The 22,506-nt window shown below is 65.3% G+C and overlaps 12 protein-coding genes across 12 annotated transcripts; 7 read left to right on the forward strand and 5 right to left on the reverse strand.

The window, feature by feature from the left end:
• Positions 1 to 311: 311 nt before the first annotated feature.
• V1510DRAFT_358438 (kinase-like domain-containing protein) lies at positions 312 to 3,109 on the reverse strand (the record flags this gene model as incomplete). Its single annotated transcript, XM_066930915.1, has 8 exons — positions 312 to 1,098; positions 1,240 to 1,367; positions 1,614 to 1,712; positions 1,800 to 2,011; positions 2,059 to 2,153; positions 2,186 to 2,682; positions 2,715 to 2,819; positions 2,852 to 3,109. The coding sequence occupies 8 exons, from the start codon at positions 3,107 to 3,109 to the stop codon at positions 312 to 314; spliced, it is 2,181 nt and encodes a 726-aa protein (XP_066791762.1).
• Positions 3,110 to 3,357: 248 nt separating this feature from the next.
• On the forward strand, positions 3,358 to 6,524 carry V1510DRAFT_409131 (uncharacterized protein). Its single transcript, XM_066932537.1, has 4 exons — positions 3,358 to 3,897; positions 3,935 to 4,029; positions 4,063 to 4,689; positions 4,721 to 6,524. The coding sequence occupies exons 1-4, from the start codon at positions 3,846 to 3,848 to the stop codon at positions 6,353 to 6,355; spliced, it is 2,409 nt and encodes an 802-aa protein (XP_066791763.1). The 5' UTR covers positions 3,358 to 3,845; the 3' UTR covers positions 6,356 to 6,524.
• Positions 6,373 to 7,417, reverse strand: V1510DRAFT_409134 (uncharacterized protein). The gene has a single exon (XM_066932538.1). It carries the CDS (start codon positions 7,363 to 7,365, stop codon positions 6,508 to 6,510), a length of 858 nt encoding a protein of 285 aa, XP_066791764.1. The 5' UTR covers positions 7,366 to 7,417; the 3' UTR covers positions 6,373 to 6,507.
• A 453-nt stretch (positions 7,418 to 7,870) lies between these two features.
• On the forward strand, positions 7,871 to 9,497 carry V1510DRAFT_359051 (aldehyde dehydrogenase domain-containing protein; the record flags this gene model as incomplete). Its single annotated transcript, XM_066930957.1, has 3 exons — positions 7,871 to 8,061; positions 8,094 to 8,474; positions 8,507 to 9,497. The coding sequence occupies 3 exons, from the start codon at positions 7,871 to 7,873 to the stop codon at positions 9,495 to 9,497; spliced, it is 1,563 nt and encodes a 520-aa protein (XP_066791765.1).
• Positions 9,498 to 10,384: 887 nt separating this feature from the next.
• V1510DRAFT_409142 (inorganic pyrophosphatase) lies at positions 10,385 to 11,426 on the forward strand (the record flags this gene model as incomplete). Its single annotated transcript, XM_066932539.1, has 2 exons — positions 10,385 to 10,645; positions 10,681 to 11,426. The coding sequence occupies 2 exons, from the start codon at positions 10,385 to 10,387 to the stop codon at positions 11,368 to 11,370; spliced, it is 951 nt and encodes a 316-aa protein (XP_066791766.1). The 3' UTR covers positions 11,371 to 11,426.
• On the reverse strand, positions 11,377 to 13,179 carry V1510DRAFT_409143 (uncharacterized protein). Its single transcript, XM_066932540.1, has one exon. The coding sequence runs from the start codon at positions 13,077 to 13,079 to the stop codon at positions 11,418 to 11,420; it is 1,662 nt and encodes a 553-aa protein (XP_066791767.1). The 5' UTR covers positions 13,080 to 13,179; the 3' UTR covers positions 11,377 to 11,417.
• A 59-nt stretch (positions 13,180 to 13,238) lies between these two features.
• On the forward strand, positions 13,239 to 14,543 carry V1510DRAFT_387917 (transferase family-domain-containing protein; the record flags this gene model as incomplete). Its single annotated transcript, XM_066931709.1, has 1 exon — positions 13,239 to 14,543. One exon carries the CDS (start codon positions 13,239 to 13,241, stop codon positions 14,541 to 14,543), a length of 1,305 nt encoding a protein of 434 aa, XP_066791768.1.
• A 15-nt stretch (positions 14,544 to 14,558) lies between these two features.
• On the reverse strand, positions 14,559 to 16,647 carry V1510DRAFT_400595 (acyl transferase/acyl hydrolase/lysophospholipase; the record flags this gene model as incomplete). Its single annotated transcript, XM_066931965.1, has 4 exons — positions 14,559 to 14,735; positions 14,767 to 15,258; positions 15,289 to 15,620; positions 15,651 to 16,647. 4 exons carry the CDS (start codon positions 16,645 to 16,647, stop codon positions 14,559 to 14,561), a joined length of 1,998 nt encoding a protein of 665 aa, XP_066791769.1.
• A 381-nt stretch (positions 16,648 to 17,028) lies between these two features.
• Positions 17,029 to 18,954, forward strand: V1510DRAFT_358491 (Cullin repeat-like-containing domain protein; the record flags this gene model as incomplete). Its single annotated transcript, XM_066930918.1, has 5 exons — positions 17,029 to 17,188; positions 17,218 to 17,302; positions 17,332 to 17,440; positions 17,472 to 18,869; positions 18,901 to 18,954. 5 exons carry the CDS (start codon positions 17,029 to 17,031, stop codon positions 18,952 to 18,954), a joined length of 1,806 nt encoding a protein of 601 aa, XP_066791770.1.
• Positions 18,955 to 18,972: 18 nt separating this feature from the next.
• On the reverse strand, positions 18,973 to 20,415 carry V1510DRAFT_432851 (uncharacterized protein; the record flags this gene model as incomplete). The annotated part of the gene is made up of 4 exons (XM_066935512.1): positions 18,973 to 19,827; positions 19,885 to 19,942; positions 20,272 to 20,330; positions 20,362 to 20,415. 4 exons carry the CDS (start codon positions 20,413 to 20,415, stop codon positions 18,991 to 18,993), a joined length of 1,008 nt encoding a protein of 335 aa, XP_066791771.1. The 3' UTR covers positions 18,973 to 18,990.
• A 65-nt stretch (positions 20,416 to 20,480) lies between these two features.
• Positions 20,481 to 21,166, forward strand: V1510DRAFT_409159 (TFIIH subunit TTDA/Tfb5). Its single transcript, XM_066932541.1, has 4 exons — positions 20,481 to 20,742; positions 20,773 to 20,788; positions 20,819 to 20,882; positions 20,973 to 21,166. The coding sequence occupies exons 1-4, from the start codon at positions 20,724 to 20,726 to the stop codon at positions 21,090 to 21,092; spliced, it is 219 nt and encodes a 72-aa protein (XP_066791772.1). The 5' UTR covers positions 20,481 to 20,723; the 3' UTR covers positions 21,093 to 21,166.
• An 862-nt stretch (positions 21,167 to 22,028) lies between these two features.
• On the forward strand, positions 22,029 to 22,434 carry V1510DRAFT_353112 (uncharacterized protein; the record flags this gene model as incomplete). Its single annotated transcript, XM_066930878.1, has 3 exons — positions 22,029 to 22,169; positions 22,202 to 22,252; positions 22,285 to 22,434. Coding segments are annotated over 3 exons (342 nt in total), but the record flags the coding sequence as incomplete, so codon positions are not given.
• Positions 22,435 to 22,506: the final 72 nt, after the last annotated feature.

Below are 22,506 nucleotides of genomic sequence, written 5' to 3' on the forward strand. Positions count from 1 at the left end.
CGGGTCAGGGGGTGTTCGGGATCACGTGATCTCGCGTGTGGCGCGCCGGGTGTAAACAAAGCGACGCGTGCGCGCGCGCCGCCGGGTCCGCCAATGCAAATATATTAGTTATCTGCTATGTGAACAAACAGTTAAATAAACGGGCTAGATTGATGAGGCCGCGCAAGAAAACATAGGACCTAGAAATTAAGAGTTGCCAAAATCTAGCTCGAACACTTTCTCTGTTGGCGGTTGCATCGTAGGGTCGTCTAACGATCAGGAAGAGAACAAAATAACGATATACGCCTAAATGCCATATGCGATATGCTATGCTACGACCCCGCGGTATACGCGGGGGTGCTGGTGCCCTGGCTCTTGTCCAGGGCGTGGACCTTGTCCAGCCAGGTGTTGAGAGTGGTCCGCGCAAACTTGAGCCGCTGGATGACCTGCGCGCCGACCTCGGCAGGAATTCCCAGCGTGCGGCGGTTGGCCTGAGGACTGTTGAACTTGGCCATGCTTGCGAGCGGCCACTGATAGAACTTGCGGTCCTTGTCGATGAAGCGCACGACGTGGCCGTTCTGCGACAGGATCAGCTTGTAGTGGTCCATGAAGTTGAACTGGATGTCGTTGTTGCTGAGCCGGAACATGATGGCGTGCCGCGTACGCAGGTAGTGCGTCATGTACGTCATACCGCTCGCCTTCTTCTTGTCCTTCCACGCGTAGGACTCAACAAAGTACAGGTTCTCGAGCATGTACGCGCGGAAGTGCTTGACAAGGTACAGCTTCTTAGCGAGCTGTGTGGGGTAGCTGTCCATCGAGTAGCTCTGGCGCTCGGCCACCGTGTTGCCGGCCGTGCCTGTGAGGTACTCGAACGTACGCTCGTCCGGCGAGACAACGATCGAGGTTGAGTCGTTGAAGTACACACCGACGCATCCGTCCGACAGCTGGTAGCCCATGCCGTACTTGTTGGAGTAGTCAACCCACTGGCTGATGAATGAGCTCGAGCTCGACGTGGGGTACCGGGTGTTGGACACGTACGCGCCGGTGAGGGCTTCGTTGACCGTGTCGGCGACGCGCTTGATTTGGTGGAGCACCAGCTTCTCGCCGGTCAGCTGGGAGCTTGAGTCGGAGGCCGAGCCTGGTCTGGTCGCCGGAACGTCGGTCGACGACAGCGTGCTGAGTGCCTGCTGCGAGACGGCAGCCTCGGCGTGGTTGAGCGCGCCGAGACCGGTCTCGGCCGGCGCCTGCGATCCGCTCGACGTGAACGGCATCTTCTTCAGCAGCCCACGCGAGACCGACATGCGGTTTGGTCGCACGACAGGCGCAGCCTCGGCTAGCTGCTCCTTGTCGACGTCGGCCGTACCCACGGCCGGACCCGGGTTCTGGTTCTGGATCTGGTTCGCGCCCGGCTGCGTCTGCGCCACTCCGGCCTCGATCTTCTTCGAGTCGGTAAGGCCAGCCTGCTCGCCCTGCCGCCGTGGCCGACCGAGGCGGCCGTAGTTAGGCAGCGCCGCGCGCGGCTTGGTGTTGACCGGCAGGTCCGACAGCGGCTTGACCGACGACCGCAGCGTCATGCGGTGGCCGTCATCATCCTTCTCCTGGTCCTGCTCGTACTCGGCTGCGACAATCGAGACGATGCGGCGCAGGCCGCCACCAGCGCCAACCTTGGGCGATAGGTACTCGGGCAAGATGTTCGGCGTCGTGGACGAAGCCGAAACTGAGCGAGGCACGCTCTTGCCCTCCTTGACGGCAGCGGCCGCAGCCACGGCGGCAGCCGCGGCCGCGTCGTCCTTGGCATCTATCGGGATCGGTGGAATCACGTCGCCGGCGTCTCTGGCGACGCGACTGCCGTTGCCCGAGCCGGGGCCGATGCCCGCCGCCGACGCGACCGCAATGTAGTTGTTGCGCGCGGTCTCAGGCGACATGGCCTTCCAGTGGGGCATGCGCTCAAGGCAAGCCACGTGCAGCTTAGCCGGCATCGGCCCGTGGAAGAAGGGGTGGTCGGCGATCTGGTCAAGCGACGGGCGCGCGTCTGGGCGTCAGTGTGACAAGTCCGGCCAGGGCCCAGCGCGCACGTACCAGGGTTCCGGTTGAGAAGTGACCGGATCAGGTCCTCGGCCTCCTTAGATACGGTCCGCGTGGTCGGGAACGAGTAGTCGTTGGACTTGATTTTTCTGGCGTCAGCGCGACCGCGGCTATCACATACTTGTAGATCAGGTTGACGTCTTTCGCCTGGAACGGCGGCTTGCCAACAAGCATAGCGTACATGATGATGCCGACCGACCACAAGTCGACCTCGTAGCTATGGCCGTCCTCCTTGCCGAACAGGACCTCGGGCGCGATATAGTTGGGCGTGCCGCACACGGTCTTCTTGCGGTCGCGGTCAGACACGAGCAGCGCGGCCAGACCAAAGTCGCCAATCTTGACGTTCATGTCGCGGTCCAGGAAGATGTTGCCGAGCTTAAGGTCGCGGTGGATGACCTTGCGGCCGTGCATGTACTTGACGGCGCCCAGGATCTGGATCAGGAAGAAGCGCGCCTCCGGCTCGGTGAAGACCTTGCGGTGGCGGTGCATGTCCATCAGCGTCTTGTTAGAGCACATCTCAAGCAGCATGTACACGTTGACGTCGTCCTCAAAGCAGTCAATGAACTTGACGATGTTCGGGTGGTCCATGCTCTGATGCACCTTGATCTCGCCCAGGAGCTGGCGTCAGCGGCGCCCGCGCGCCCGCGTACCTTGGTGCGGCTCTTAGTTGCCGTCAGCGACTCCTTCGCGACCGTCTTGGCCGCGTACTCCTTGCCGCTCTCGTCCTCGACCTGGAAACAACGCGCAAAGCCGCCCTGGCGTCAGTCGCGCGCGCGTCACCACGTACCTCGCCCAGAAACACGCCGCGATGAAACTTGGCGCCATTGTTGCGCGACCGAATCAGACTCGGCGGCGTCTTGCACATCGCCGACAGCTTGCCCTTGTGCTTGGGCGCGGCCGGCTTCGGCTTGGCCTCCTTCGCGCGCGCCTTGCTGTCCCATCCGCCATTCCCGCACAGGATGTCCAGCGTGTTGGGGTCTGTGCCCTTCCGGCCCGGCTCTAGCAGACCGCCCGCGCCGGTCTGCGCGGTTGAAAGCGCCGCCATGACCGTAAACAATTGTCGCCCGCCCGAATCACCTCAGCGCGATCGGCCACTGGATCTATGCACTCGTGCACGCGCGCTGCCTGGTGAACGCGTCCCGTCGATCGGAATCTCAAAACTTTGGCTGCGTAGACTCGTCACGCTTGTTCTGGAATGGCGGTTCAATCCATTTATAAGAACGTTCGTCGCCGTCCACTGTAGTTTTGTAGCTTTTTTGCCCTCATTTGTTTACTGCCTAGACAGAACACCAAGCAGACGGTTGCCACGACAACACGCACGCACTAGCGATGCCCGCCCAAATTCCGTCTAGCGCGCCGCATACACTACCCCTGAGTATCTACCGCGCGGCCGCGCTCTTGCGGCCACAACTGCCGCATGCCCCGGCCCTGCTGCGTCCTGCGCGCGCCAGCTCAAGCAGCCGGCTGGTCACGGGGCAACGTGTTCCCAGAGCCGAAATGTGTGACGAGTGTGCCACACCCGTCCTGTCACACCGCACCTGTGTCGTGTGTGTTTGTCTCGGCTGCAGATTCTGGAGCCTTCCTGGACCAGGTCAAGCAGTGACGGCGCAGTCCGACAGACACGCATCGAAATCACCAGGCGCGACGGCCATCAATCGGCGGGACTCACGAGAACATCCGGAAGGCCGGGCAACGCACGGGAACAGCACATCGTGGCGGCGAACAGGACGAGGCCAGTGGCGGTGAACACGATCTGAAAACACGCGACGACAACGTGGACCATGGCCGATTCTTCAGACGAGGACGCGCCGCTGGTGCGGCGCCGGAGCCGCAGTATGTGACTGGCAGGGCACCGTGTGCTGACAGACAGCGGGCGATCACGCCGAGGAGTTGATTGTGACATCCAAGCGAAAGCACTCGACGTCGATCATCGAACAGTCGGACTCGGACGACGAGGTTCCGCTGGTAAGTCGCGGGCGTGGATTGGCTGACAGACAGAAGAAGCGGTCCAAGCCGCCGGCTCGAGCAGACTCTGACTCGGACTCGGATGACGTGCCGTTGAGGCAGCGGGCCAAGCCGAAGCCGTCGCCCAAGACGGCGCCGAAAGCGCCGCCCAAGCCGAAGGCGCCGGCAAAGGCTGCACCAAAGGCTGCACCGAAGGCTGCGCCAAAGGCTGCGGCCAAGCCGCGGCCGCGCAAGAAGTCCGAGCCTGCCGCCGAAGTCAAGAGCGAGGATGAGGATGACGTGCCGCTGAAGGGACGCGCACCGAAGCGTGCGCCCGCCCGCGTCAAGTCCGAGTCGGCGTCTAGCGCTCAGCTCAAAAAGGAGGAGGAAGAGGCCGAGGAGGAGGAAATGTTCAAGTGGTGGGAGGCTGAGCAGAACGACGGCACGACCAAGTGGACCACGCTCGTCCACAACGGCGTGCTGTTCCCGCCGCCGTACCAGCCGCTGCCGAAAAACGTCAAGCTCAAGTACGAGGGTCGGCCGGTGTCGCTGCCTGTCGAGGCCGAGGAGGTCGCCGGTTTCTTTGGATCGATGCTCAGCAGCGACCACACCAAGAACGAGGTCTTCCAGCAGAACTTCTTCGAGGACTTCCGCGAGGTCCTGCGGAAGGCTGGCGGAACGGTAAGCGCGCGCCCTTCTGTGCTGACCGCAGACCGTGGACATCAAGCACTTCCACCTGTGCGACTTTGAGGACATCTTCCAGTACTACGAGAAGAAGCGCCAGGACAAGAAGGCGCTGTCGGCAGCCGAGAAGAAGGCAATCAAGGCCGAAAAGGACAAGCTCGAGGAGAAGTACAAGGTGTGCTACCTGGACGGCCGCAAGGAGCTCGTTGGCAACTTCCGGATCGAGCCGCCGGACCTGTTCCGCGGCCGCGGCAAGCACCCCAAGACCGGCAAGCTGAAGGCGCGGGTGATGCCCGAGCAGGTCACGATCAACATCGGCGAGAACTGCCCGGTGCCCGAGCCGCCGGCCGGCCACCAGTGGGCCGAGGTCAAGCACGACCACACGGTGTCGTGGCTGGCGACGTGGAAGGAAAACATCAACAACAACACCAAGTACGTGTTCCTGGCCGCGAACAGTTCGCTCAAGGGCATGAGCGATTTCAAAAAGTTCGAGAAGGCGCGCGAGCTGAAGCACCACATCGAGCGGATCCGCAGCAACTACCGCAAGGAGCTCAAGGACGAGATGATGATCAACCGGCAGCGTGCCACGGCTATGTATCTCATCGACGAGTTTGCGCTCCGAGCGGGCGGCGAGAAGGGCGACGACGAGGCTGACACGGTTGGCTGCTGCTCGCTGCGGTACGAGCACGTCACGCTGATCCCGCCCAACACGCTCAAGCTCGACTTCCCTGGTAAGGACTCGATCCAGTACTGTCAGACGGTGCAGGTCGATCCCCAGGTCTACAAAAACATGGAGATTTTCAAGCGGGCTCCCAAGACCGTCGGCGACGACATCTTTGACCGGCTTGACCCGTCGATCCTCAACAAGCATCTGCAGAACTACATGCCCGGCCTGACGGCCAAGGTGTTCCGTACGTTCAATGCGTCTCTGACGATGCAGCAGCAGATGGCACTGATCAAGAACGAGGGCACGGTCAACGAAAAGTATCTGGCATACAACGGCGCCAACCGCAAGGTCGCGCAGCTGTGCAACCACCAGCGGACCGTGTCCAAGGCGCACGGTCTGTCGATGGAGAAGATGGACGACCGTGTGACGGAGCTGCGCTGGCAGAAGATGCGGCTCGTACAGATGCTCATCCAGGTCGACAACAAGGCCAAGAAGCAAAAGGCTGAGCTGCTCAAGGAGTTTGAGGATCTCACGCAGGACAAGATCGACCGGCTGCTCGACCTGGTGACCGCGCGCGACCGCGAGCGTGCGATGAAGAAGTTCTCGCGCGACAACGAGAAGCTCTTGGCCGAGAAGCAGCCGCCGCTACCCGAGAAGGAGCTCAAGGAGCGGATCAAGGCCGTCGAGCAGGCCGAGAAGACGTACCGGAAGGACTACAAGACCGGCAAGCCCGAGCCCAAGGGCACGGCCGAGAAGCTCGAGGAGCAGATCAAAAAGATCAGCGAGCGCATCATCAACACCAAGCTGCAGATGAAGGACAAGGAGGACAACTCGTCCGTCGCGCTGACGACGAGTAAAATCAACTACATCGATCCGCGTCTGACGGTGATGTTCGCCAAGAAGTACGACGTGCCGATCGAGAAGCTGTTCTCAAAGACATTAAGAGACAAGTTCAAGTGGGCCATCGAGTCTACCGGACCGGACTGGAAGTTTTAGAGGCCGTCCGCCCGCTGTTGCTATAATCCCTTATATTGAGCAGACCCGTGCCGCAGGTCTGCATGTAACTAACCCTATCTATTTGTACCAACAATATACATATTCCATAAGCCACCTGTGGATGCAATCGTGGGCAGACTGTTTTTGGGTGCCTACGCTGCGTGGCTGACCAGGTTCTGCCGAACCTCGTCCTCAGACTCCTGCTCCTTCGAGCTCAGGACGGCCTCGTAGTCGTGCGCGGCGCCGGCGAACGGCGTCTGGCGGGCCAGGTGCACCGACACGGCCGTGCCGACAACGCCGACGGCCGCGACCGCCCACAGCATGCCCGTGAAGCAGTGGTGGATGTCGACGATGTCAGTCCAGTTGTCATCGTAGTGTGCGAACGCGCCGCGTAGCCGGCGCAGCGACGCTGTCAGCACCACCGCCGCCAGCGTGGCCATGACCGTGCCCGAGATCTGGACGGCGGCCATGATCGACGGCCACGACGGCCAGCGCGCGATAATGACCTGCCAGTACCGCGCGTACAGCGGGGCCATCGAGCGCACACGCAGGTACGTCGCCGTCTGGGCGAGCGCGCCCAGGCAGGCCGCCAGCGACGCCGCAGCCATCAGACCAAACGCGATCTGAGTGGTCACGCGCGCATACCTGCCAAACACCTCCGGCACGGCCTTGGCATCGTACGACGACCAGCCTGAGTACTGCGCGTCCAGCACAGCCGCCGTGTCGAACCAGAAAAAGAGCTCCGGCCGGTGACACTTGGCCTCCGCCACCGACTCCTGCGCCTGCCGGCTGCAGTACGACCACACGCCGACGTCGTAGATGTAACCCTTGGACTCGCTGCCACCGACGGCGAAGCGCGAGTTGAGCGTAAACACGCTCAGACGGCCGGGGGCCCGGGCCTGGCCCAGGCCGCCCAGAAAAGTCGCCAGCATGAGCGCGACCTGGACGATCGCCAGGCCAGCGCCCACGGCCAGCAGCCGGGGACGTGTCGCGGATTTTCCAAACACCATGGTGAACTCTGGGGTCAGTGCGTTCGAATTGCGTGCGTACCGTGTGCCTGTGATTCCGGGATGGCGGCATGAACTGGGTGCGGTGCCACTCATATACTGCGCCTCCGGCGCTCAGGACCCCGGCCCCGATATCGAGAGATCACCCATTGGGAGTTATGCGGCCGTGCCAGCCGTTGCATCCGGGCCGCGGCCACTAACGCGGGTTACCTTGCGTCCTCCCACGATGGTGGCTCTTAGCTTGGCTGAGGCGGGCTACGCGCCGAGCCACCAGACCTGTTCGAGGGCCCCGCATGCAGGGCGAGGGCTGTCTTGGTACGCGAAAATGGCAGTTTTATCACACCAATGAGTGACCACGACGCATCTGTACGGTAGTCTGCATTAGCGCTCTTCCACGCCCGCGGTAAAGTCTCTGTCGCGGGACCCGGGTCCGCGACGCCGGTCCCGGCTCGGACCTGGTGACGCGGTGGCTGCGCACGAGGCCGCGACACCGGCCACACGCACCACCATGGACCGCCTTCGAGCCAGCACCCCACGCACCTGGCTGCGACAGTTTCACGCGTCAGCCCACCGCCACGTAGCGTCCCAGAGGCTGGTGCTTCCGGGCGGTGCTGCGTTCGAGCAGCCGGTCGGGCTCTTTATCAACAACGACTTTGTCGCGTCCACGGACGGCGCGACCCTGGCCGTCATTGATCCTGCGTAAGGTGACTGCTGAGCACGTCTGACGGTAGCACCGAGCGCGAAATCGCTCAGGTCCATTGCGGCGGGACCGCTGACGTTAACCGCGCGGTGGCGGCGGCCAAGACCGCGTTCGAGAGCTGGAGATCTGTCTCGGGCGCAGACCGCCGCGATCTGCTGCTGGCGCTATCGAGCAAGATCGAGCAGCACGCAGACGTGCTCGCCGGCATCGAGTCTTGGAACTGCGGCAAGCCACTGACTGCCGCCAGAGAGGAGGACGTGGCGGATGCGATCAACGTGTCGCGGTATTTTGCGGGCTGGGCCGACAAGATCTACGGCCGGTCCATCCAAACGGCGCCAGGCCGGCTTGCCTACACTCTGCACGAGCCGTATGGCGTGTGTGGCCAGATCGTGCCTTGGAACTACGCGCTCATGTAAGTGCTGCCACAGACACGACTGAGATCAGGCTGGCCATGTGGAAACTGGCCCCGGCGATTGCTGCCGGAAACACGGTCGTGCTAAAGCCGGCAGAACAGACGCCGCTGTCGCTGTTGTACCTGGCCCAGCTTGTGCGCGAGACCGGGTTTCCGCCAGGCGTGGTCAACGTCGTTCCCGGGACCGGCGCCGCTGCCGGCGCGTCTCTGGCCGCCCACGAAGATGTCCGCAAGGTCTCGTTCACGGGCTCGACGGCGACCGGCCGCACGGTCATGAAGGCGGCGGCGGCCACGGTAAAGAGTGTGACGCTCGAGCTGGGCGGCAAGTCGCCGGCCGTTGTGTTTGCGGACGCCGACCTCGATCTGGCCGTGCGCTGGACGCATGCCGGCGCCATGAGCAATGCTGGTCAGATCTGCAGCGCCACAGCGCGCGTTCTGGTCCAGCGCGACGTGTACGACGCGTTCGTCTCGCGCTTCGCGGCCTACACGGCGACCGAGTCGCGGTCAGGACCACCGGCGTCGCCCCAGACAACGCAAGGACCGCAGATTTCCGCCGTCCAGCGCGACCGCGTGCAGGCGGCGATCGCGTCCGGCGTACGGTCGGGCGCCCGGCTCGTGCACGGCGGCCTGGACGGCAGCGGCCCGAGCGCCGCGGCCGGGTTCTACGTGCCGGCGACCGTGTTTGCGGATGTTGCCGACGACACCGAGCTCATGCGCGAGGAGATCTTCGGCCCAGTGGTCGCCCTGGCGCCTTTCGACAGCGAGGCCGAGGCCGTGCGGCGAGCCAACGCGACCCACTATGGCCTCGGCGCTGCCGTGTTCACGGCCGACGTCGGCCGCGCGCACCGTATCGCGCGCGAGATCGAGGCTGGCATGGTCTGGATCAACTCGTCCAACGACACCGACTACCAGATGCCGTTCGGCGGCTTCAAGGCCAGTGGGTTCGGCCCCGAGCTGGGCGAGTACGGCCTGACAACGTACACGCATCCCAAGACCGTCTACGTCAACGTGGCTGGCACATAGGCACAGATAATGAAATGTAAGAGCATCCCGGCTGCGCGTGTCGCTAGAGGCAACCCGCGATAGCACTTAGCTTGCTCTCGGAACGCGGCATGCCGCGCCCCAAGGTTCATATCAGCACGAACAACGGCTCACCCGGCAGTAGGAATCAGCCGGGTGGAATTTGACAAGTGTGCTAGAGTTTAGTGGTCACGGACCACGGGCCAAGGGCGGGATCAGAGATCGGTAGGGCCCGGCCAGTGCCGGTGACCCGCGTGATCGTACCCGGCCGACTGGTGACGCCCGGCGCGACCGCGCGCCAGCGTCCGTCACCAGTCCGCCGGTCCGGTCCGGTCCCGCGCGGTGCGCCGGACACAACCGGACAAAGTCCCGCTGGTCCGGACACGACCGCGCGCACGGACAAAGTCCGGCCGCATGATCTGTCCCGGTCCGCAGGCCGACAGCAGGCCGACGGCCGGCCGGCCGCAGTCGTCTGCGTGCCCAAGAGCATCGCGCGTGTGACGCAGCGGCCGGCAGCGGCGGCCCAAATATTCTGCCAGCGCAACACCAGGCCTCGCGACACCTGCTGTGCCACCCCAATGGGCACATCTGCAGGGCGATGGCGCCATCGGCACCAGTAAGCGCCGCCAGCCGTCGCCCCACGCAGCAGCAGCGGTGGCGGCGCGAGGGCTTTTATATGGTGGGCGGAAAAGCAGACGAGAATTTTGCGGCAGCCGCAGCCAGTTAGGGCGCGGCGCTACCAAACATTGTACGCAGGCGAGTCATTCGGAATTGACCCTAACCCTTGAGGCGGCCGCGATGCTCGCTGCCGCGTCGCGCAGTTTGGCGTGGCGGCCGCTGGCGTCCTTCTTTTTTATTCTTTCTTGTTCCGCTTTTTTTTCTCCTCGTTTATGAAACCTGCGTTCTTACTGTCCACCGTAAGAAGCCAGCTACTTCGTCCCCGATTGAGCTCTCCAGTCGGACTTTTGAGAACAATGTCGTACACTGCTCGTCAGGTTGGCCCCGCCAACTCGCTCGACTACCGGGTGTTCATTGAGAAGGATGGCGTCCCGGTGTCGCCGTTCCACGACATCCCGCTCTTCGCCAACGAGCAGGAGACCGTGCTGAACATGGTGGTCGAGGTCCCCAGATGGACCAACGCCAAGCTTGAGGTGGGTGGCTGCGGGACGGGGCGCGCTGACCGCAGATCTGCAAGGAGGAGACCCTGAACCCCATCAAGCAGGACATCAAGAAGGGCAAGCTGCGCTTTGTGCGCAACTGCTTCCCGCACCACGGCTACATCCACAACTACGGTGCGTTCCCCCAGACCTGGGAGGACCCCAACCAGACCCACCCCGAGACCAAGGCCAAGGGCGACAACGACCCCGTTGACGTCTGCGAGATCGGCTGGCAGGTGTCGTACCCCGGCGAGGTCAAGCAGGTCAAGGTGCTCGGCGCCATGGCGCTCCTCGACGAGGGCGAGACCGACTGGAAGATCATTGCGATCGACGTGCGCGACCCGCTGGCGCCCAAGCTCAACGACATTGAGGACGTTGAGAAGTTCCTGCCCGGCCTGCTGCGTGCCACGAACGAGTGGTTCCGCATCTACAAGATCCCCGACGGCAAGCCCGAGAACCAGTTTGCGTTCTCTGGCGAGTGCAAGAACAAGAAGTACGCCATGGAGGTCATCCGCGAGACCAACGAGGCGTGGCAGAAGCTCATTGCCGGCCAGACCGCGCCGGACGGCATCAGCCTGACCAACGTGTCGGTGGCCCAGTCGGCCGACAAGGTCAGCGCCGAGTCGCTGGACATCCCGGCCGCGACCAGCCTGCCCGCCGAGCCCATCGACAAGTCGGTCGACAAGTGGTTCTTCATCGCCGGCGCTGCGACTGCGTGAGCGGATCGCTGACAAGTGTTATATATTCCAAAACTCCAAAAAACTGCCTAGTAGTACACTGTGAGGTTGGCCACCGCCTCGCTGATGGCGATGGCGCCCGCGTTTGTGCGCCAGACCTCGTGCGGGCCGGGCACGATCGTCCACGTGCTGTTGTACGACATGTCGGCCAGGTCGCGCTGCTGCTCGCTCCACCCGTCGATCGCCTTGACGCTGTCCTCGGCCGTGATGACGGCAATCGGCTTGTCGTCCGGCAGGATCGCGCGCGCGGCGGCGATCTCGTTGCGAGTGAACGTGCGCGCCGACGTCTGCTCCTGCAGCCGCGCCCGCAGGTACTTGCTCTCCTGGTGCTCGGCCCGGCCGTACAGCCGGTCGCGGCTGCTGCGGCCCATGAAGATCCAGCCGACCTGCTTCTGGATGCCGAGCGGCGACACCAGGCCGTACAGGAAGTAGCCGAAGCCGCGCGCCGGCCGGCCGATGGCCTGCTGGAAGTACTCCTCCTGGTACGTGTCGACGAGGACGAGGCCCTCGACGTCGGCCGCATGCCGCGACGCAAAGATGCGCGAGTAGATGCCGCCGACGCCGTGCGAGACCAGGATCCACGGGCCCTGCTCCTCCAGCACGTTGAGCGCGTCCGACAGCGAGTCCACGGCCATGCCGGCCGACAGCGGCGACGGCGCGCTGTCCGAGAAGCCGAGGCCGGGGCGGTCCCAGTAGCAGTAGCGGTAGTCATAGATGGGCGAGTCGTGAGACGAAACCGCCGGCTCGAGCCACTGCGCGGCCAACTGCTCGGCCGACGTCGAGCCGGCCTCGATCAGGATCGTCGGGTGGTGCTCGTTTTCGCGCAGCGCGCGATTGCAGTACACGTGGACGTCGTAGTCGGCCGACGCAATGGTCACGGTCTGGCCCGGCGGTGAGATGCGCGAGTCGTACGCGTCCACGGCGACGTTGAACAGGATCAGCACGGCCACGGCGAGCAGGACGGCGGTCAGCACCAGCGTCCAGAACACGCTGAACCAGTTGCGGCACGACCACTTGGCCTGGGAAGATTCCAGGTGGCGGCCGCTGACGCGCTCCTCCTGGCCCTTCCGCGACCATTCGACCGCAGCGTCGCAGCCGACGACCCACAGCGCCGTGAAGATCGTCCAGAGCTGGGTGAGCACGCCCAGCATGTGGCCCTCCTGGTGGCGCAGGCGGCCGTCGCTCAGCAGGATGATGAAGTCGATCAGAAGCACGCCCGCGAGGACGAGGTTCAGGATCCGCTCGAGCCGCGACGGCAGCGCAAACGAGAACAGCGAGATCGAGAGGTTGCCGATCGAGACCAGGAAGAAGAACATGGTCAGGTAGCCGCTGCCGCGGCTGTGCAGGCCCGGGATCGTGAAGAACACCGAGATCAGGAGCAGCACAAACATCAGGACCGAGAACGCCAGGAAGACAAACGACAGCTTGCGCATGAGCCGGATAACAAACATGTTGTACGGGTGCGTCGTCGGGTCGTCCGACAGAATCAGCAGCGGCGTCTGCTCAGACGGCTCCGGCGAGATGGCGCGGTAGGTGTGGTGCGGCAGGTCGCGGCCGTCGTCGCGGCCGCGGGACGCCGGTGGCGACCCGGCCGGCGACGCCACTTCAGTATGACCGTCGCTGCTGGCATCCGACAGCAGCGGGTCTTCATCGTGTTTCTTCGAAAACATGCCCATTGTTGGACGAGACATGGCGGCGGAGGGGGTTATATGCTTGCGATCGCCGACGGTGCGTCATGGTGGAGCGGACGATCGCCGGGTAGTGGCGTTGTTCAGGGTTAGGGCCGTGACCTCATCTGATGCGCGTCGACGTCACTGCGCAGCGCCCCGCGTTTGACAGCTGAGCCGCACATGGACCTCGACCTGCTCGGCCACCAGCCAGCGCTGCACCGGCTGTACACGCACGTGTGCCTGGTGCACGGGCGGGCGGACGGCGCGGCCGCGCTGCTGCGCAACGGTCTCGACGCGCTGGCCGCGAGCTTCCCGTGGCTGGCCGGGCGCGTCTGCCACGACACAGCCGACGCCGGTGTGACAGGCACGTACCGCATTGTGCGCACGGACGCGATACCCCTGATCGAGTGCGACCTGAGGGCCCGTGCGCTGGCCGTCGCCGACCTCTGCCCGGCGGGTTTTCCGATCCGGCTGCTTGACGAAACGGTCCTGGCGCCGTGCCGGACGTTCAACCCGCCAGGGCAGCACGCCGGGCTCGTTGCCGAGACCGGGCCGGTCTTTGCGGTCCAGCTCAACCTGCTGGTCGACGGCGTGGTCCTGACCTTCGCCGGCCAGCACAACGCCATGGACATGGTCGGCCAGGCCGCCGTCATGCGCTGGCTGGCGCAGGCCTGCCGCGGCCAGGCGCCGGACGCCGACGCTGTGGCCGTCGGCAATTCCGATAGGACCCGGACCGTGCCGTTGGTACCCGACGGCGACTTTGCCCAGCTCGAAAGGCCGCTCAAGCGGCGGCCGCCGGCGCCGCCCGGCGACACGCTCTGGGCCTACGTCTCGCTGTCGGCCGCGGCAGTGCGTGCGCTCAAGGCAGAGGCTACTGCGGACGCCTTGGCGGCCACCGGAGTCGACTTTGTCTCGTCCGACGACGTGGTTTCCGCGTTTATCTGGAGATCTGTTGCCCGCGCGCGTCTTGCTCGCCTCAACCCCAGCACTCTGTCGACGCTCGCGCGCGCCGTCGACGCGCGGCCGGCCCTGGGTGTCTCGCCGCTGTACCCCGGCGCGCTCTCCAACATGGTGTACGCGCAAAAGTCGCTGGACGGCCTGTTGGCCGAGCCGCTGGGCGCAACCGCCGGCGACCTCCGGCGGCTCCTGAGCCCTCCGGCGATCGCCCGGGCGACGCGCGAGCTGGCCACGTACATCAGCCAGCGCCGCGGCGTCCAGCGCGTGGCCGTGGCGGCCGCGGTCGACCCCACTACCGGCGTGATGCTCAGTTCGTGGGCCAAACTGGGCCTCTACGACCTCGATTTCGGGCTCGGCCGGCCGCTCGCCGTCCGACGGCCCCGGTCGGCCCCGGTCGAAGGCCTCGGCTACGTGATGCCGCGCGCGGCCGACGGCGCCACCGTCGTCGCGCTCTGTCTCCGCAGCGACGACTGGGACCGGCTCGGCTGCGACGCCGGCTGGACCGCGTCTGTGTCGTTTCTAGGCTAGCTCTATTACCGCCGTCTACGGCCGTTCGTGCAGCACGCTCTGCCAGGTGTCGGCCTTGGTGGCCCTCTCGGCCAGCCGCAGCTTGCGCTTGCGCTCGTAGATCGACCGAATGGCGCGCCTGATCTGCGGCTCGGCCTCGGTGAAGTTGGCGCTGGCCAGCCGGACCACGTTGTCGATCTCCTCCGGCGAGTACTGCGGTCAGCTCGGCCGCGCAGCCACTCACAATGAAGTTCCACGTGCTCATGTACGGCGAAGAGTCGGGCTCGACGCCGGGCACGTTCTTGTTGGGGATCAGCGGACAGTAGGCGACGGTGATGCCGGCGTTGGGCTGCGACAGCTGGTACTCCTCGTCGACCTCGGAGCCGGCGTGGGAGCCGGACGTCGCCACGGTCTTCTCCTCCTTGGTGCCCGTCCAGATGCGGCACGGGCCGAGGTTGCGCCGCGCGGTCTCGGCGGGCGCGGGGTCGGCCTTGGCCGAGGCCTTGGTCTGCTCGACCTTCGACCGCGACTCGGCCGCGCTCAGGCTCTCGTCCTCGGGCCAGCCGGCCTGGGTCGGCCAGCCGAGGATGCCGCGGCGCCGGCTGTAGCCGGCCGCGAGCTCCAGCCACGGCACCTCGTGGATGTCGGCGGAGCAGTCGAACGCGATGATCATGTCGACGTCGCGGCCCTGCCGGAGCAACGGGTAGATGGCCAGGTTGTTGTCCATGCCGGCGTCCTGGGGTCAGCGCGCCCGGCGGCGACGTACCATCAGCTCGATGAACTCCTCGCCCTTCAGGCTCTCGGGGCAGGTGTCGGGCAGGCCGGACATGCCCTTGACGTAGTTGGGAATGAACGAGCCGCGGAACGGGTGCAGCTCGGACAGGTCGTCCTGGTTCTTCTTGACGAGCTCGTCCAGCTTGGACACGATGGGCATGGTGGCCAGCAGCGGGCGGATCTCCTTGTAGAAGTGCGAGACGGTGGCGCAGAAGGCCGAGCCAAAGGTGCCCATCAGCAGCGACAGGTTGAGCTCCGGCACCGGCTCGTCCACGCTCTGGCCGGCGTTCCAGCGGCGGCCCAGCGACCACGTCGGGATCCACGCTGGCGTCAGCGGCGCCGGGCGCTACGTACCTCCGAGCTCCTCGCAGCCGAACTCGTACGGCGTGATCTCAAAGTACTGGAACCAGCGGGCCCGGCCGGCGTCCGCGTCCGCGGCCGTGCCGATCTCGTGCCGCACAGACGTGTAGATGGGCATCGGCGCGACGCCGGTGTCGACGATCTTGCGCTGGTGCGAGATCTTGAGGTTGTCCGGGTCGACGTACCGCGGCGTGTCCGGGACCATCAGCCGCGACGCCAGCAGCAGGCCGTAGATGTCGGGCAGCACGACCTCGCTGTACTTGCGGTAGAGCTTCTCGATGAGGCCGTGCGTCAGGTACTTGCTGGTGGGCTCGGTCGTGACCATCTCGAGGAAGGCGGGGAAGAACGCGATGTGGACGTCGGTCCGGCGCTTGACGTGGGCGAGCAGCTTGTCGAACGAGCACGCGGCGAGCGAGTAGTACAGCGAGAGCATCCAGGTCGAGCCCGAGATGCCGGCGACGTACGTGACGCAGTCGAAGAGGCCCTTGGCCTCGGCCGCCTTGAGGTACCCGGACGACGCGATCATGGCCCGGTAGCCGCCGCCGGACCCGGCGATTGCGATCACCGGCACGTCCCGCTCGTCGACCTGGGACAGGGGCAGGTCCAGGTACCGCGCGAGGCTCTCGCGCGTGAATTGCGCCCGGTGCTTGCGAAACTGCCGCTCGTTGGCCGGAAGCTCGGCGCTGACCCGGACCTGGGCGTCCATGGCCAGCTCCGGGTGCACCGACGGATCCGACGACTCGGCGATGACCTCGTTCGTCATGCTGTCGCTGTTGGACGGGCTGTACAGGTCCTGGGCGCGCTGCGCGACGTTGAGCAGCGGAATTGAGTCCTGCACCGACGCCACGACCGACTGCTTGAGATCGTCCGAAAACGAGTCCCAGTCCGACCCGAGCTCGTTGACGTTCTCCTGGGCCTGCCGGAACTTGTCCTTGATGCGGTCCCAGACCGCTGCGTCGTCCTCGGCCGAGTTCGGGCCGCTGGAGATCATGTCCTCGACGCGGCGCCGGAGGTCCGACCGGTCGTCGTTTGCGATCTGCCCACGGGAGTAGAGGACGCCTGGTCAATGGCGCCACTAAAGTACTTACTGGTTATCAGAGCGCTGCCGACGGACCCGCGGAGGAGCCGCGAGCGCCAGCAGCGGACGGGGGCTCGGAACATGCTGTGCTGATCGGCGGTGCGGACAGCGCTAGAGAGGCAGATGTGCGCCGCACGATGGCCTCTGGTTACCCGGCGCAGGCCAAGCCGCATCTCGTGCGGCTCATCGGCTGCGGGCGCCCGCCGCACCCCGTGCGGCTCAGACCGCCCCGCACCGCCACCGCACCGCCACACGCGCACACATCGCCGCGTCGCGCCCTCGCCCCCCAACGCCATGGACGTCAACAGCCTCGAGCAGCAGCTCCGGCGCACGGACGAGCTCACCAAGAAGATCTCGGGGTCGCTCGTCCGCGCCGCCGCGGCGTCGGTCTCTGTCGAGAACGCCATCAAGCCGATCTCGGGCTCGACCCAGATCTATGTGACGATATCCAAGAGTACGTGCCGGCCGGGCGCGCTGACGCAGACATCGATGCCGCGATCGCCCCCCTGCACGTCCTGCGGGCGTACCAGCAGGTCTACGACGACGAGGAGGGCCCGATCACCAAGGGGTACGGCTGTCGCGGACGCGCTGACGCAGAAACCTCAACGTGGCCGAATACTTCCAGAGCATCTCGCGGCTCCGTGACGCAATCGAGTCCCTGGACACGTACGACATGACGAGCGCGCAGCAGACGATCCGGCGCATGGTACGTGTGTCCGCGGGCGCGCTGACGGCAGAACAAGCTCATCCAGACGGCGGTGTCCAACATGTCGACCGAGTACCAGACGCTGCTCGTGAGCGTGTCGCAGGAGCGCAAGCGCCGCACGGCCGAGGGCCAGGCCAGCATCGCAGCGATGCCGCCAGAGGTGGTCCAGCAGCTGTCGGCGATGGTGGACTTCTTCATGACGACAGACATGTCGGCAACGGTGTCGAACTACACCGAGATCCGGCGCAAGTACCTGGCCAACAGCATCGCGCCGCTGGCGGACGAGTTCGTCAAGACGCCGGCCCGGCGCAAGAACGGCATCTACGAGAAGGGCGGCAGCATGTTTGGCCCGTACATGGACGGGCTGCGGGCGCTGGTGAGCACCGAGGTCGGCAACATCCGCACGATCTTCAAGCGGCAGGCCGACATCCACAAGTCGATCCCGGCCACGCTGCAGCTCGTCGAGAAGGCGTTCCAGAGCACGATGGCGACGTTCAACGCGACGGTCAAGAAGAGCGTCGTGACCGAGTGCTTCTTCGCGTTCGACGTGCTGGCGCTGATCCACGAGGCCTCGGGCGCGCTGCTGCTCGAGACGGACATGACCGTGTTCGACTTCGACACGTCGTTCCGCGAGGTGCAGCGGACGGCGCAGGAGGCGTTCCCCGAGACGCTCAAGCAGGTCGAGGCCCGGGTGCAGGCGATGCCGTCGCTGCCGGCGGACTACTCGGTGCTCGAGTTCACGCGGGACCTGGTGGCGCGGCTGCAGGCGTTCGGCGACTACGACACGATCCTGGCGTCGATCCTGACGCCGCTGGGCGCGCCGGCGACGTGGCCGACCCGGCTCAACTACGCGAGCACGTTCTCGACGGCCGGCACGGTCGCCGCCAAGAGCTCGTACTTCGGCACCGAGATCCTGGCCATGTTCGTGGCCGACTGCGTGGACGCGCTGATCGTCAACATCGAGATCAAGGCGCGCGCCACGACCAAGAAGGCGCCCGTGGTCGGCCTGCAGATCATGTCCAACCTGACGTACGTGGAGCGCAACCTCAAGCGCAGCGCCGCGCTCTCGGGCATCCTCGGCGGCTTCGGCGGCTTCGACCGGCTCGACAAGCTCAAGAAGCGCGGCATGAACCTCTTCCTCGAGGGCTGGAAGACGGCGGCGGCGCACCTGATGGACGTCACCGTCGTCCGCAGCGCCAGCACGGCCTCGCGCCAGTCCATGAGCTCCAAGGACCGCGAGGTCATCAAGGAGAAGTTCAAGAACTTCAACGCGGACTTTGAGGAGCTCGTCACGCGCTTCCGCGGCTACAGCATCGCCGACGCCGAGCTGCGCGCGTTCCTCGCCAAGGAGGTCGCCTTCATCTCGCCGCTCTACCACCGGTTCTACGACCGCCACAAGGCCGGCGAGTTCACCAAGCACACGGACAAGGTACGCACGGCCGCGGGCGCGCTGACGGCAGTACATCAAGTACGACAAAAACACGCTCGACCAGGTGCTCGCGTCGCTCGCGTAGCCTGGCCGCGCTGGATAGACAATTTACACTGCGTAGCTACCGCACGACCTCGACGAGGACGCTCAGCGGCGCCTTGTCGTCCTTGCCGGCGCACTCGGACGCCGGCAGGCGCACGACGTCGTGCACGATGATCTCGGGCGCCGCCCGCCGCGTGCAGTACTCGGCGATCGAGACCGCGATCAGCACGACGACGGCGCCGAGCACGAGCCCGATGCCGAGCGGCACGGTCACGGCGAGCGTGAGCTCGACGAGCGAGCTCAGCGCGCGCCCGACGAGCGACTTGCGGCTGTGTGCGTGCCGCCGCGCCGCGCGCGCGCACGGGTCCGGCCCGGCGGTCTCGGCGTTGAACGTCGACGCCGCGGGGAGGACGGCGGCGACGAGCCGCGCGCCCAGCGACTGCGCGGCCGCGGACGCGGCCGTCACGCACGCCATGCGCTCGCTCCAGCGCACGCGCGCGTCCGTGGCCGCGGCCGTCAGCCGGCAGAGCCCGTCGGCGCAGCCGGCCCGGAACCGCGTCGGCAGCAGCAGCCCCAGCGTCTGCAGGTCCACGCGCGTCACCAGCCGCTCGGCCGTGCCCGGCACGCCGTGCTCGAGCGTCTTGATTGTCGTCTGCACGACCACCTTCTCGCTGGCGCCGTCGGGCGCGATCGACGCGCTGATATCGATGTAGACATTCTCGTCCTTGTGCGCGATCGACGAGAATTTCTCGGCGACAATGTACGACGACACCACCGGGATCCCGTTCTCGTCCTCCTGGGGCACCGTCGTCTGGTACGTGTACGTGCGCTCGCCCTGGACGGGACGGACGACGACGGCCGATTGGGGGTTGCTCGAGTCGGCTAGCTCGCCGGTTCGGAGGTTAAATTCAAAGACCTGGCGTTAGCGCCCGCAACTCCCAATTGCCGGCGTAGCCGCGGCAGTATCACTCACCCGCGATGTGATCACTTCGGGCTGGACCAGGTCGACGCTCGGGTAGATGGCGCCAGAGCTGCAGGTTAGCAGTCTGCTGTGGCCGGTGGCGACGGGCTCGGCGGGACGCGGCCGGCGGCCCGGGGCGCCGCCGCGGCGCTGCCGGACACTGCCGCGGCGCCACCGGACGCCGGCCGGGGCGCAGAGCGGACAGCGGCGATGCACGGCGGCAGAGGCGAGCACATGTGATTCGGACGGGGCACGAGCCGCATGAGCCGCACGAGCCGCACGAGCCGCACAGCCGATTGCAACGCTCGAGCGCGCCGCACGCACCGCACGCACCCGCGCCCGCCCCGTCGCCGCGCCGCAATCACCGCTGTTCGCCGTCTATCACGGGTGACAACTTACCGGGACACTGTCACGGCAAACTCGGAAGAGCTCCCCGGCTTCTCGGCCACTTGTACGGTCTGCCGTCAGCGGGATCCGGCGCACACCTACCGTCCAGGCCGCAGCCAGCGCCGCCCACGGCAGCAGTGCAAAAACTGAGCGCATGTTCAATCCAGATCGGGAGTCTTGCAGTCTCGGGCGTTACCGCAGCCAGCGGCTGGTCTTGTGCACAATGCTTTGTCGGGTTCGGGTCGGTGGCAGGCTCGGTCGTGGCCAGAGTCAGAGTATATATAGCGGTGTTGGGGGAGGTTCTGAGGCGAAGGAGATCACTCGCCGTGACATCCGAACAGACTTTCCCTTTTTGAACATCTCGCGTGGACATAATTATGACATAAGAAAACCTTGTGCGCTTATGTCATCACTCCCTCTCAGTTAGGTAATCGTTTTTTCGCGGCGGCGCACTTCCACACACCATGCCGCGAGCCGTCAAAGGTAAGTGCTGCGCTGGCGCGCTGACAGTAGGGGTCCTGGTCGAGTGGTAAGCGGCTGCAGGCGCGTCTGACCGCAGCGACCCGTCCATCAAGACGCTGATCATGAACCTGGACGCGCGGATGCACAACATTATTATTGCGGTATGCCTGATGAGGTGACACCGGTGACGCTGGGTGGCGCCGGATGCGCCGGCTGCGCCGGCTGCCGGAAGGGCCGGATGCTGACCGCAGGACCTCGACGACGAGCACCTGGTTGTGGACGAGCGCCAGGTGGCCTACATCAAGCAGCAGCTCGAGATCCAGCTGGCGGAGAACACGTTCAACCCGGAGGAGAACGGCGACGGACAGTGAGCCGCACGCCGTGCGGCTCATGCGGCGCCGGCCGTGCCCTGCCGGTCGGGTGACGCAGGCGCTGCGGGCAGGTCGTGCCGCACAGCTGGGCGGGCGATTCCGACGGAGTCGCCGGCAGAAGCTTGCCGGCGGAGGCTGCGGACTCTGGCCCCGCACGCGGTGCGGCTTGAAAGCCGCACAACGTGCGGCGCGCACCCAGCCCCGATCCGTGCGGCTGCAGGCGTGCGCCAGTCCAGCCGCATAGAGTGCGGCTCACCGCCCCATTCTCACACCCGCTAATAGACTCGCTACGCCCCGCACTCCCCTCAGACCCGTAGTCACGCTGCGTCGCAATCGATCAAGACCGGCACGGACCCCATCGGGGTCCTGGAACTGTAGATGGTGGCGGTGTCCGCCCGCTACAAGCCTGCCTGCGGCTGCTGCCCGCGGCTGCTGCCCCGATCCACGTCTCCGAATCTACCACGCCCACTACGCCCAGGCCGGCGTCCCACCGTCCTCCATGGTGTCTGTAGCAGTGTAATTCCCAGCGTTGCTGCCATTGTCTTGCCAGATCCCCGCTGCCATCTCGTATATTGGCGTTGGGTGTTCGCCTAACTACAGAGGTCCTACAAAGAATTTTTGCACCACCACAAACTATTCGACCACCATCCGACGCCGTCTGAGCACCTTCCCCGCGATCGCATCCGGAGACCTCTTCAGATTGCCAACACGGGCCGTGCCGACTCATAGACGTGCCGCATCAGCTACGACCGACCGACCGCGTCTAGCCCTCTCGTTCGATTCTAGTTCTTTCTTCGAAGGATCATCATGGTAAGTCCGCCAGACGCCCGCGGTCGGCGCGCGCCAAGCGATCGTCGACCAGCCGCAGACACGCTCGTCGTCGCTCTCGCCGACGACCGGCGGCCCGTCGTTGCCTCTCAGCCGCTGACTCGGTAGCTGCCTCTGAATCTCCTCAACACGTCGCAGGGCCACCCCATGCTCGTCGAGCTCAAGTCTGGCGAGACGCTCAACGGCCATCTGGTCAACTGTGATGCGTGGATGAACCTCACGCTCAAGGAGGTCGTCCAGACCAACGCGGTAAGTGGCGGTCGCATCCGCGCTGACCCCAGGACGGCTCCCGTTTCTTCCGTCTGCCCGAGGCCTACGTCCGCGGCAACAACGTAAGCAGCCGGTCGAGCGCACTAACAGCCAGATCAAGTACCTGAGAGTGCCCGACACTGTTCTTGACATCGCCCGCGAGCAGAACATCCAGAACCGCCAGGAGAACAGAAACAACCGCGGCCACTTCCATGACCGGGGCTACAACCGCGGCGGCCGCAACAACAACAACAACTACAACCGTCAAAAGTACCAGGGTGGCGGCGGCGCGCGCCAGCCGCGCGCATAGACCGGTCTGGCGCCGGCCGTCAGCGCC

The sequence above is a fragment of the Dipodascopsis tothii genome (assembly GCF_038497935.1).
Source record: "Dipodascopsis tothii strain CBS 759.85 unplaced genomic scaffold V1510scaffold_1, whole genome shotgun sequence".
NCBI lineage: Eukaryota > Fungi > Ascomycota > Lipomycetes > Lipomycetales > Lipomycetaceae > Neoaidaea > Neoaidaea tothii.

What these genes read in the sequence shown, in the direction of transcription:
- V1510DRAFT_409131 (XM_066932537.1), top strand. Translation starts at nt 3,846, where the DNA reads ATGGCCGATTCTTCAGACGAGGACGCGCCGCTGGTGCGGCGCCGGAGC. An exon ending in GGTGCGGCGCCGGAGCCGCA is followed by an intron (nt 3,898 to 3,934) that starts GTATGTGACTGG and finishes GCTGACAGACAG; the next exon opens with CGGGCGATCACGCCGAGGAG. An exon ending in TGCGGAAGGCTGGCGGAACG is followed by an intron (nt 4,690 to 4,720) that starts GTAAGCGCGCGC and finishes TGCTGACCGCAG; the next exon opens with ACCGTGGACATCAAGCACTT.
- V1510DRAFT_409159 (XM_066932541.1), top strand. An exon ending in TGCACAACATTATTATTGCG is followed by an intron (nt 20,883 to 20,972) that starts GTATGCCTGATG and finishes TGCTGACCGCAG; the next exon opens with GACCTCGACGACGAGCACCT.
- V1510DRAFT_409143 (XM_066932540.1), bottom strand. Translation starts at nt 13,079, where the DNA reads ATGTCTCGTCCAACAATGGGCATGTTTTCGAAGAAACACGATGAAGAC.
- V1510DRAFT_409134 (XM_066932538.1), bottom strand. Translation starts at nt 7,365, where the DNA reads ATGGTGTTTGGAAAATCCGCGACACGTCCCCGGCTGCTGGCCGTGGGC.